Source organism: Aptenodytes forsteri, unplaced genomic scaffold, assembly GCF_000699145.1.
Source record: "Aptenodytes forsteri isolate BGI_AS27 unplaced genomic scaffold, ASM69914v1 Scaffold96, whole genome shotgun sequence".
In the NCBI taxonomy this organism is placed as follows: Eukaryota; Metazoa; Chordata; class Aves; order Sphenisciformes; family Spheniscidae; genus Aptenodytes; species Aptenodytes forsteri.
In genome coordinates this window covers 2,805,034-2,818,691 of record NW_008795029.1, presented here as the reverse complement: position 1 = coordinate 2,818,691, position 13,658 = coordinate 2,805,034, and the positions used below count along the sequence as shown (strand labels likewise).

At 36.2% G+C, this 13,658-nt stretch overlaps 1 protein-coding gene across 1 annotated transcript in view; it reads right to left on the bottom strand.

Moving 5' to 3' along the window:
- Positions 1 to 13,658, bottom strand: part of ATP11A (ATPase phospholipid transporting 11A) — a 121,595-nt gene that overhangs the window by 65,058 nt on the left and 42,879 nt on the right. Inside the window, exon 2 of the mRNA XM_009276143.2 lies at positions 5,330 to 5,452. Within this exon, the coding sequence (XP_009274418.1) occupies positions 5,330 to 5,452 (123 nt within the window). The remainder of the gene's footprint in view (positions 1 to 5,329; positions 5,453 to 13,658) is intronic.

Here is a 13,658-nt window from a genome sequence, read left to right as displayed (position 1 = left end):
ATCCCTCCCAGTCTTTGTGTTTTTATAATGACGTTAAGAGCGAGTGCTGCAGGGAAGAGGTATAGCACGAGGGCATGGATTTCTGCTGGAATGGAACATTTCAACAACATCGACTGAAACATGTCAGAATTACTTAACTTTATTTAACTATTAGTCACTGCGATTGAGATGACTCACAATTAATCAGATTAGCACTGAAGGTAGCTAAGGTTTCCCTTGCAATTTATAGGATTCTCAACATGCAGCATTACTGTTTCAGGCTATTCTCATACAAATCAACATTTGGATCAGTATTTGATGAGAAGTCCCAAGGAAACATGCAGACAACAGAAGATAGTAGTATTTGTGAAACAAAACTGGGAGCACTTCTGGTCCATGAATATAGTTGTACAGCATTGCAAAGCAGAAGTTAATAATAGTACTGCTTTCCCATCTAAGTTTACCTTATTGTTTCTTTATAAGAACCTACACAGGAAATAAAGCTACAACACGAGTCAGCATTTCATCATTTCATATCATAAATTAACTTGATTGAAACCACTTTACTTTAGGGCAAATTTTTCAAGTAAGTTCTGCATCCACTGTAGATTCAATCTTGCATTTCACTCACAAGTCATATCCTGCTACTCTTCAGTATCATCTTCTGGGAGCTTAGGCCCCACTGCTTCCAGTTATGTTAGTGACCCAGGCACAAGTGTTTTTTGTAGCTGTAAAAATTTCTCTTAGTGAAGCTAAGACAGTAAAAGTTTGCAGCTAGACAGGATCATCAAGGCAAAATACTATGTATTGATTACCCACAGACTGAAGAGAAGAAAGAAAAAGACTTTGTAAGTCTCTCCAACCCAGCTTTCTCTATGGGTGGTACAGAAAAAACAAACAGTCCTCCTGCAGAACGTTCCTGGGGTTTCTAAGTTTGTCATCTGTCTCTGACACACCGGGAAGTCTCTGATCTCTCATTCAACAGGATATTCCTATCCTGGCATCTCTGAAATTTTTAGTTCTTTCTTGTGGTTCATTCTTTAGGTTGTCTGTCAAAAGCAGTAAGCAGCTGTAACTAAACATGTTCTTACAGAACTCCATATTGTTGCCTCAAAAAGATTTTATTTTCTATATGACTTTCCCCTCTGTTCAAGAGACAAATGTACACACTCAATTAGTCTTCAGTTCATTGATTCAGCTAGAACAGGAGATGCAAATCCCTACTTTGTCTACAAATGAATGAGATACTTGAAGCACAGCAGTTCTATAGAGATATCGGATCAACATCAGGAAAAGGAATTTGAATGTTAGAAATTATTAGCAAATGAATGAAGAACTAAAAGCATCATTATGTCACTGTATAAATCCATAGTTAGCCTATACATTGAACGCTCTGTGCATTTCTCGATCTTAAAAACTTCCCAGCCAGCTTGGGAAAAGGTACAGACCAACCTGAGCAAAGGTATGAACTAGCTTCCACACAAGCAATTATTGAACAGACTAGGTTATTCAACCTGGAATATGGTGGAAGATCACTGACAGAATCAAGATGATCAACAGGGGATAACAGTTGTTCTCAGATTCGAGGACTTGGAACATGAACTGAAATTAGCAAGTAGGAGTTTCAAAATAAAAGTTCATAGTTTCTTCTGGCAATCATTTCTACAGTTTAACTGTGCCTTACCTATGCATTCTGAAAATTTACATGGGCTCAAAAAGTATTGAAGAAATTCAGAGGAGAAATCCATTAGAGACTTAAATACAAAATCATCACTTTTGGCTCACAAATGGCTAAGTCACAGATCAGCAAATACTAAGAGTATTTGGGGGAAGTATCACTCTATGCTTACTTGTTCTTGCATTCTTCTCTAGGCTTCTACCAGAAGGTGACAACATACTGAGCCAGATGGACCTTTGGCACTTCTTAGGCTGGTCAGGCACATCCACACACTACTATGCATGTACAGATACTCTGTTTAGCATACTGATTGGGATTCTCCCAGCACAAAAATATGAAGCTTGGACCTTAAGGAAGTTTCTTATTAAAAAGTTATTTTGTAATTTATCAGTCTTTAAAAAAAAAAAAACACCACCTTTTGTTATCCTGTTTCAGAAGGAAAAAAAGTTGTTTCCCACCAAGTTCTGTTAACTGCTACTGCTGCATAGTTTAACTTACTTTCCTTTTGACATAGCAGTTCTACTAATCAGTATATAATTTCAAAATGTGAATAATTTAAAAAAAAAAAATGCAAGCAACCTCCCTGCCAATTCAACTACTTTTTCTTTCTTCTTATTTGAAACATTAGGATTTTCTACCAGCTGATGTTTTGCCATGCTGCATCACTGTCATATGATAAATTCACAAGGGCACACAACAGCTACTTTAAAGGCTAACACCCTAGGCAGCTTTAGTATCTAAAAGTTAGGTCAACATAACTATCCACCTTACAAAGGTCACTACCCTCTAGAACATAAGCAAACTGCAAGCACAATCCAAAAGACATAAATTTTTGCCTTTTATTATTTCAACATAGCCTTTTTGTAATGCGTTGTTAAAATCATAAGTGAATTAACACACCAAATCAAAAGAGCATTTTTGTCCAGCAAAGGTCTGTCTAGATACCATTTTTCACCACCAGGAATATGTCATTAAGCAGACAGAGCATTAACCACATTCCACAGCGACACTGCAATATACAAGAAATATCCCTCTGTACTGGAATCAAATTATTATCTTGCTGACATCAGGAAGCCTCTGGTGAAGCACAGTAAAGTTTACCTTTGGAAGGAAATAATATGAACCTTAGACTTTCCCAGCTATTTCAAGCTGCTGTCTTTTTCAAGGCTTTATGACAGGACATTTGTTAGTATAGCAGCATACAGATAGCCTAATTGATGAGATTTCCTCATGGTTTTAAACTACCCTTTTTAGAAATTTAGTTTGTCTTAAATTGGTAAAATCTGTACTTGGAAGTTCCGGGTTCCTCATCCTTGAAGAGCAATCATATACTTTCTTATATAAGCATTAAAGACCTAGAAAAGCACAGCTGAAAGTTATTGTCTGTCTTACTGATAAAAGTCACCTTTATCAGTTTCCTTCATTTCCATGAAGGAAATACCCTTCATGGTTGAGGTAACATTGTACAGTGTGCTTGCGTGTGCTTGCGTGCATGTATCTTTATTTTACTCTAACCATTATGGATTTCCCATCTTAATTTTGTGCATTTGATCATTTTTCAAGAAGCTTACTTCTGTGTTTCCTAAGCTGTGGTAGGTGCCCCTCCAGAGTTTTCATAAGGGAGCAAGTGACAAGGACAGAGTGAAAGGTTAAGAGCTAGCTAGCTTACAGAACCAGAATGAATGCAAGTCAAGTCACGATAGTGCCTTACCCAGGCTGTTTTGGGATGGAGCATGTGAAAGAGTTTACTTGAAAGGGACAGTACAGGCAAGACAGCATGGAAAGTTCTCATATAAAGACAACTGTCATTAAAACTGAGCTTTCAGCAGTCTAAGGAACTGTTCAATATTATAAAGCATTTATGTGAACTCTGTTCCCTCCTGAAAATATCACCACTGTATTTACTTTCACAAAGACGACTTACATGTTGTAAGTGTGAGAAGAAGAAGAAGAGAAGTTTAATCAATAAACAGAAAATTTGAGAAACATTGTATATATAAAAAATTATTTCCACCAATAATCTTTTGTTTATGGAAAACTTTAGTTGTGTACTGTATCTGCAAACAGAGTTTAACATTTAAAACATTTAACTGAACATGCTTTATATCCAAATAAAAACATAGTGAAGTCTCTTTGCTGAACTAGTTGAAATCATACATATTTACTAATTGTTGGCAGGGATCCTCAGCTCAATCCAGGTTTAAGTCATACTTAAAAATCTCACTCTGCAAAGCAGGTAACTTGAAACTTCCACTAATTTCCTCATCACAAAAAGATGTCAAACACCTTGCAGAGTTGAGTAGGATGTTTTTATTTCAAAAAGTATCAGCAGTAACTTCAATGGCTTTATTTACGTACGTCCCAGATGAGATACAAGAGGTGAAAAAATAAGAGTGTCACAGGAGTAAAGATTTGCATAAAATGTATTTACTCTTTAATAATCCAAAAGGCAACACAAATTAACGTGTAGAGCACAGGATTTCTCACTGTACTAGTTTGACTGTATTCCATCTGGATTATTTACTGCATTACCTTTCGAACATTCTATCTAATTAAAGATGCCTAGATACTATGCTGTTTGTTATTATACTGTCTTTGAATGAAGTATAGAAAGAAGGTAGTAAAAATAGTAGTGAAGGAAGGTAGTAAAATACAAAATTTCACATAAGAAATGAGACACAGTTTGCGAAAAGTGTGGGGTTTATTACAGCTTTGCCATTAGATTAATGGATGGCAAGTATTCAGATCCACGAAGGTAAGCACTCAGTTCCTTGAGATCACAAAGCTACTAAGGTTCTTAAAATAAGTCTGTGGATCTGAGCCACTGTTCAGAAAGAAATTTTCCCAGTAGAGGAGCTATTCTTTTGAAGTCATTATTTCATAATTGGTTGAAGGTGTGTGCTCATGAAGACTGAAATCTAAGCACACTAAAAACTTGAAGTTCTTGGGGTGTTAGCCATACAATAAGCTGCAAATGTTCAGTTTTCCATGCCATTGCAGTAAAAACCTTTGGCTAAAGCAAGCCAGTCAGTCTAAACAGGTAGAGAGTACCAACAACTCAACTGCTCACAGAAAGCTGCTGCAGCTTACAGAAAAGATTTAGTAAAGGGAGGAACAACTGGAAGGTTTCTAAAGGGCACAAACATATCACAATACCAAGAGTTTAAGAATGATTCACTTGTACATGTATAACAAAGAATATTATTTCTATGGGGGGTTTTGTCAATATGAGCTTCTGAAGGAAACAGCACTGTTATTGTGGAGATAGCTCCATTTGTTGAGCACTTACATTGATCATACTATTTCTAGTACTTTGAGGTATTGCTTTAGATTACAAAGGTCTTCCCTTGGGAAGATTTTCTTTACTCCAGGGTTGCCCCAAATGAAAATTGCTTTCTTACTCCTTTGTGGAAAAGCACAGTATCACTCTAAGACTTTACTATGTACTATAGCAAACATTGGAGAAGTCATTCTATTCCTGTTCATGGTAGAGGCAATTTGGCAATTAGTTTTTGTGGGAGAAACTTGAGATACCATGACTGGCAAAGGTAAAATGAAGGTAAAGGAGACATATATAGGAAGTATAAGAAGAAAATCTTGATGGAAATAAATGAACACACAAAGAATAACTTAAGCTGATTTATGTAAATGAATGAAAGAGAATACTACTACCTTTGAGGAGACTATTCGGTTATCTGGAAATCTCTGTGGAATGTACGCTTCAGTGCCTGGAGGTGGTTCACGATGCCCAACATAAATAGTCCGACTGTCCACCCAATTCTCTTCTCCAGCACACTATGGGGGAAAAACAGTCATTGTGTCAGTTCACTCAGTATTTCTGCAGTAAGATGAATCACACACTGAATTAACTAATCATGTGTCTGATCATCAACACATACATAGCCATCAGTGCGTGACCCCTCAGACTTCTCTGTATAATATCCAGACCACTAAAACATACAAAACTCAGTCAATTGTCAAAACTCTGCCTTAATTGCACTGCACTTTCCCGTAAGAAAATAAAAGGGAATCTATGAAAATTACTATTCTGACTTTTTAGTTTTATAATTGAAGAAAGAAAAATGGCTTACGATTTTATCAGTCAAATTAGATATTTAGTAAGTGTTTATGTGGTTGCTACTCATTTTACCACTGATAAAAATCAGTGGTAATTAAAATGTTTATATATATGACAAACTAGCCAGCCATAACTTGGTATTTTATTTGCAGCAAAGTGAAACTCTGTGTTCTCTGAAATACTAGTAATAACGATTTCCCCAGATACGAACAAGCTTAGGGACTTAGATTGCCAGGAAAAGACCTCAGCTTGTCAGCTCAGATCCCTTGCTCTTTAATGAAAGCTGTGTCTGCAAGCAGAAAAAGAGTAGGTGAGCCAAAGTAAAATGTCCATATATTCGCATCATGAAACCCCACCATTGGACACCATACAGCTTGTCCAAAATTAGCACTTCTATGCTCAATTCACTGTGTTCTCTGAAATACTAGTAATAACGATTTCCCCAGATACGAACAAGCTTAGGGACTTAGATTGCCAGGAAAAGACCTCAGCTTGTCAGCTCAGATCCCTTGCTCTTTAATGAAAGCTGTGTCTGCAAGCAGAAAAAGAGTAGGTGAGCCAAAGTAAAATGTCCATATATTCGCATCATGAAACCCCACCATTGGACACCATACAGCTTGTCCAAAATTAGCACTTCTATGCTTTCAATTCACTGTAAAAAAAGTACAAATCATTGTAGAAAAGTATTTACAGAAAAACAAAGTGATCAATTTTTTTTTTTTATTTAGAAATATATATTTTTTTTAGGGACTTGGATTACAAAATGCTCATCCCTTAGTCAACAGTCTTACTATTTTCCATCTACCATATGAAAAATATTTCTCAAGTACAGAATGCATTCTAATACTTTGTCCCACATAGAAAAGCCCAGGCATCAGCTCCTTTAACATCATCATTAGGTCAAGTCTGGAGTAATTTAAATATGTAATTAATTTAAACTCAAAACCTCTGCTTTATGTTGTAATGACGCATTTATATATACTTCCATTAAGCATATTAGAGGGAAGCTTCTTTTCTGCATCTTCAACAGCTACATCTGTTTAGTAAATTAAATACATCCTGAAACTGCTCCTGGGCACCGGTGCTTGATTGTCTTGTCTAAGGGTGAACTGTCAGATTGCTACTTAGCAAACTAACACCAAACAAACACCAGGAGCAGTTTGGTAGTTAACACAGCCAAAGCATCACTCCCCAAAGCAGGTGGATGTAACTGTGCAGTTCTTGACAATAAGAGAGAGTTTAATCATATAGACATGGTATCTTCTTTCCTAGCTAGTCCTGCTGTCAATAGTTCTGGGCCCATTTACTTTACTAGTACAAACATGGCTAATAACTCTACAATAAAATTTAGTTCTCAAACTTTTAAAAAAAAGTATTCACCCTAACATTTCCTTCATTGGTTCATTTCTATATGATTATTCCACTGCCTTAAGTGCAACACATAGGTGAAGAACAAACTTTTGACATAAATTACTGTTGAAATACATGTATAAAATCTCACAATACTCTGAAAACCTGGAGCAGTGAAGCTTATAAAACAATTATCTATGTGATGTGCATGACTTTCTTGGGGGCGGGGGGGAACATCAATAATATAGAAAGAAAACCTATTGAACTCAGACTATTAACCACAGAATAGCTGAGTAGTCATGAAGTAAAATGTAAAGTGAAATAAGACGCTTAAAGAAAAGCCATTTCTGCTGCCTCAGTCATTTATACTAGAACTAGTTAAAAAGGACCCTAAATCATTACTAATTTTTGCAGATTACAGAAAAATGAAGGCATTATGTTCAGAAGCTACTGAAGGCAAAAATTACAAAACTAGGCATGAAACGAACGATAAATCAAAGGGGGTTTTTTAGCCATTTTAATATGTTATTCAATAATTTGAAAGAGTCACTTAAATATTATATGAAGACAAGCTACCTATAAAGGAAGTAGAAGTGACAGCCATTCATAAGACACACCAATGGCCTAGTCACAGCTTATGCTAAACTCCATAACTACCTCTGACTCGGTGGGAGTGCACATATAACATTTCTCACATGTCTGATCCCCCCAGTGTAGACCTGAAATTAGGATGTGGGTTAGTTTAAAAATTACACTGATTTTCCAGCCAGACAAATCCTCCCGTATCACTGACTGGACTTGTCACAACTCAAAAAGCAAACTGCCATTCAGCCCATTTCTGAAGACCAGGTAGGATTCTTTCAGCATGCCAAAATCTTTTGGAAGGAAGTAAACCAATGAAAATGTTTCCATATTCCACCTTCCTTCTATGCCAAGAACAAAATGTGATATCTTTTATCATTTTATTGGAACACAATATATTTTACCTTGTCAGTGCACTTGAAAGTACAATGCACACAAATGATTTATTGACACTAGTGCCAAGTAATACTCCTAGAAACGCAAGAGAGCATGAGATATTCCCGAGTAGTAGATTAAATTGTACAATGTTTATTAATTTTTCTTTAGGAAGGACATTCCAGACATAAAGGCAACACAAAGATTACTCCTGATACTGTTAAGTGCCTGAGTTCAGAGATGATTGCATAAAGGGCTAATGGGAATTCAACACATGAATCTTTGAACATCAAGAAATCCCTCGGCTTCTCCTTCCCTCTACACAGGCCCAGCCTGACAGTTTCTCTCTTATTTATTGTGAATCAACCTAAGACAGCACAAGGATACTACTATTAGTTTTAAAAAAGCTTTTTTTTTTTTTTTTTTTTTTTTTTTTTTTTTTTAGTTTCACAGTATAAACTGATCTTTATCATGACTCAGTTAAAACAGTCCTCTGAAATGACCTATCAAGCTAGGAAGTACAAAAGACAAAGCTCTAAACAGCATGCTCCTCTATTACTACCAAAGGTCTGATGGCCCTGGAGTATCGTGTTAACGCTAAGTAAACCAACTTAATGTCACAACCTGGAATTTGTATCCCTAAAGAAAGGCTCTATAAAATTTACTTTAAGAACTGATATAAAATCAAGACAATCTCTTCTGTTAGCTTAATTGGATCTGGTTTTATCATGAATTGATAAATTCACCAAAAAAGTACAAAACCATATCTAACTTAACTTTAACTATCTGCTAGCACAGAACATTTTCATTTTTTGATACGTTAACAGAGAATAGAAAATAAATGCACTTTACTAACCCAATTCAACAACTTCAAAACCCCAAAACATTCACAGTCCAAGTGTAAAAATTTAGCAGGGAAGAGTAAGGCTATGTTTTTCAGCGAGGTAGAAGTGCAATGCAAAAAGTAGCACGAATTATTCAGTACAACCACAAGGAAACTCACTTGCATGAAGCAGAAAAAGATAGTGCTGTTTTCCTAAAAGCGTAAGTCAGGACGCATGCCACAGAGAAATCAAAACACACCAGTTGAATGTCTGGTAATGCTAACCTACAAAGCCAAACACGTTCATCCAACAGTTCTTTTAATGTTCAGGTATTGCACATGAGAGATCATTTACAGAATGACACCAGGGTAACTGAAAAAAGCAATCTGATGCTGCTGCCAGAACAATGGACTATACTCACCTTTTTTTTAAGTTCTATTACTTAAGCCCATTAAGGATATGCCCAAGAAACCATAAATAAGCCTTAGCATTATCTGCTTCTATTTATAGTATAAAGCTCAATGTACTGAGACCTAGTTTCACTGGCACATCAACGAAGAAGCACTACTTAGCTTTTACTCTCTCAAGCAGGGTCAGCAATACAGAAAGCAGAGGCCAGCAAAAGACTAAGTCATCTTTATGTAACACTAAATAAAGCCAGTTAACAGGATTACACCTTAATGCATGTGTGAGTTCAAATATTCACACAGCTTATTTTTCTGATTTAAAAATCAAACTGAAACTAGCCTGAGATTCACCTTCATGCTACTCTGCTAATTTTTACCTAAATTTAATTTAAATAAAAACATATTATCTGAAAAGACAAGGGGGTTAGTATTCAACAGGTGACAGCAAAAGGATGATAGGAAGATGCTAGCAGTAGCTCCTGGAAAAGTAACTGACCTTGAAAGATTCCAAGTCTTTACAAGTATTTTTAGTAAAGAGATTTGACTTATGGTTTGGAAATCAATGGAAACAATGAATGACATTTCCTGACTCTCCAACCTGAACTAGTAATTTGGGCATAATTAGTAGCAACAATCTTCAGTTCAAAATTACATTCTCTCTCCAAATAATGTAAACACAAACACTACTGAAATAAGTTAATATGCATTAAGTACAGCTGAAAACTCAGCTAAAATCTGCCCTGGCCAGGCTGTAAGTACACTTCGTTGAACAATATTCTCTCCTACTTTTTTGCTAAATACTTTCTCAGAAAGAGTCATAAATGGACAGTACATTCTAACCACAGATTTGACTGCAATGAATTCTCAGCACCAGCTATAGCCTTGTTTGCCCAGGCTGTAACTAAAGTTCTTTCACACAGAAATACTTTACACTCGTAGAGGCAGGCTTTGGCAACAGCCTGGTGTTTCAATAAAACACTACTATTTGATCTCAATAAAGCAAGTAGCACCATTGTTAAAATTGCACACCAAACACACAGCTGCTCAATCACTTTGGAGTTTTAGGATAACAGATACTGACAAGCTATTATCACTCAAAATCTGCATGAAGAATTAGTGGTGCACAGTGTGAAAAAACTTTCGCATGTAGAAACTGGTTACGTCACAACAGCTCTACACTAAAAAAAGCCCTCAGTTTCTAATTTTTCATTCAGTGGAGAGAAACAACTTCAATATCTCAGGAAGCTCTAATTCACTAAAGTGGAAAAAAAAGGAACTAATTTTCTTTTCTAATATTTTAAACAAACTGTCGTATTTATTTGTCACACACTATTTACCAATTCATGAGATCATATAATCTCATCTTTGTCTTCATTTGTCAAATGTACTGAGTACCTGTTCTTTTACACTTGACTTGGCACCATTCTGTAGGTAAGTGTGCAGCCATGTCCCTATGCAAACAATGGCAGCGTGCAAATTTTTACCTAACCTCTCCAAATCCAATCAAATCCACTGTCCTTTTAAAGGTAGATCTGATCTATAAGTCATAAAAAGCAGAATCCCTTTAAGAACTTAAAAAAATCATCTACATTTCTTGTAATTGCTAGCCAGTAAAAGAGATTAATAATTGAAATAGCCCACTTCACAAAAAATCCCATGAATTTACATGTATTTCTTTGTGAAATAAAGTGTGAAATTGTCGTCCACTTAAAGGTTCTTAGTAAGATTTTAAAGGTTAGGCAAACTCACTAAGACCTATATAGAGCACTTAAGATTTATGTTTTGTTCACTGCATTATATCAGCCCTCCATATGAATGAATCAAGCTCAGAATGAAGAGTAAATATAACTTTAAAAGCTGTTGATTGTTTTTATATGTTTCATATGAATATAGAAGGGCACAGATAAAATAATTTAAACATATAATTATCAGATAAATTTCCTATCAGCTTTTATAATCTGAAAAAGGACTACCTCAATATTAGGTACCATAATCAGAAAGTAAATTATTTCATGCACTATAAGCCATATGAACATACGCCATTAAACCACTAATTTAATGGAATACCAAAATGCAGCACTTCAGAGGCAACTACAAAAAAAACAGAACAACTCTCTCCCAGAAACTCCTATGACTAATTAACACATTTCCTACGGGAGATGTCACTGTCATGGGATCTGTTGCCTTATACTGTTGCTACAGAATATTTACTACTGCATTTCTTTTCAGCAAATGCATTTTAAATCCTTGCATGGTGATTTTCATCAGAAATAACATTTGAAAATAAAACTCTCCCAATACAACTGCCTACAAATCACACAATGTTGGACATAAGTATATGCAGAGGGAGAAGAAAGAGAAAAACATTCTTTGACTTCAAATAGGTTATTTTATTTATGAATCTCAGGTGAGGGACGTGATTAGAAGTAAAGCCGGGTACATCTTAACTACAGAAAATGGTGCTAGGTCCACAAGTAAGTTTCCTGACCAAGCCATACCTATACCATTTGGTGGATCCTGGTTTTCTCATTCTTCTTTCCATCTCCTGCAAGGGTCTTGTGCATGCAGGCAGAAGGGGAAATGGCTTCATAGCAACAGGCAGCATAAAGTTTTGTGAAATTGCTTGAAGTTGGAAAGAAATGCAGAAATATGATGATGGAATCATGTAAAAGTTCTGTAATTCACAGCAGTTAGAACAAACATTCTGACACAATAGCAAGTATTCCTGTTTCTGTAAAATACTTAACATTTCTGTATGTGTACTTAATATAAATTTATCTCAGCTTTCCAGTTCATGCCTCCTGGAGCACTGTACTCAGAATAAAAGGTTTCTGAAGCTATCCTAATACAACTCTGTTCCAATCATGTCACATCAGTTTGCACAGGGACACTCTAATATGGCACTTTGTAGACAGTCCAATTCTCCTCTCTGATTTCCAGTTTAGAGCATCACCTTCAACTGAATTCCACATAGTCTATACTTGAGCAGTTGAATCATTTGACTTCATGGATGACAAAGCCAGTGATCTGTGTTCCTCCTAAAAAGAGTTACAGTAATTCTTTGTTTCAAATAAATAAAAAATAACCTAAGTTATTCAAGCAAGATTAAGACCTTTCATAAATGGTCAATTTAAACTCCGAATATCGCTGACATACGGGCCCGTTAGGTATAGCTATTTGTGATGCTTGTGCTTTCTCTTCAAGAGGAAGAATCTTGTTTAGTTTCCCTATTTCCACGAAAAGTAGCAATAAAAGTGATACAGATAAAAGTCTCCTATCTGTTTCACACATGCGATCTTCAAGCAATTACTGGGACGATGGTAAAAACGTAGTTCTGTGAAATATGTGAATTACCGGACAGCTGGAATAATGGATTTGCTTCATTTCTCTCCCTTCCTCCCACTGTACTGGTTCTGACACATTTTGCTCCTTGCTGCTAGTGGGACAGGGAGACAGTGTGCCTCTCTGCATGTCTCCCCAGTCCCAGTCAAGAACTGCTACATGGAAATCCTTTCAAGAGTGTCTCACTTGCCATTAGAAAGGCAAATGAGAAACAAACTACACTGCAAATAGAAGTGATAAGAGAAGCTAGAAGGGAAAGTGTCACGTAAGACATGATATTTGGCAGCCTTAGCACTTAAATTAATTATAAATCAATTTTATATCTAAGTAGCTCCAGACCAACAGCTGAAATTAAGGTTTGTGGAGAAAATTTACAGCTTCCTTAGGTGCTAACAAAAACTGCAAAACAAGAAGAGCAATTTTATTTCTTACAAAGCAACTAAACACCACTAAGATTTACATGCAGTTCCAGTGAAACTCAGAGTCAGAGAATATCTGTAAAGATAACTATTAAAGAGAGATACTTTTAAAGAGAGAGCTGTACAGATACTTCAGAATGCAGGGGGTTTATACTCTCTCAGTTGCCACGAGATACTTCTATTTGCAGTAATTTATCAAGAAACATTCTGAAGAGATCAAAATTTTCAGGTCAGAAAATTGAAATTTTAAAAAATATTTTTGACAGATTATGGATTCTAACAAAACAGGAGGATGGAGGGAGGCAAGCAGCAGATTGTTTTCACTCATTCAAAAATAAGTAATAACAACACAGATACACCATACTATTTGTTTTCTTTTATATGAAGATACTAAATGATTAAATTATAGTTGGGCGGGAGTGTTGATCTGCTCGAGGGTAGGAAGGCTCTGCAGAGGGACCTGGACAGGCTGGATCAATGGGCCAAGGCCAACTGGATGAGGTTCAACAAGGCCAAGTGCCGGGTCCTGCACTTCGGCCACAACAACCCCATGCAGCGCTACAGGCTTGGGGATGAGTGGCTGGAAAGCTGCCTGGCGGAAAAGGACCTGGGGGTGTTGGTTGA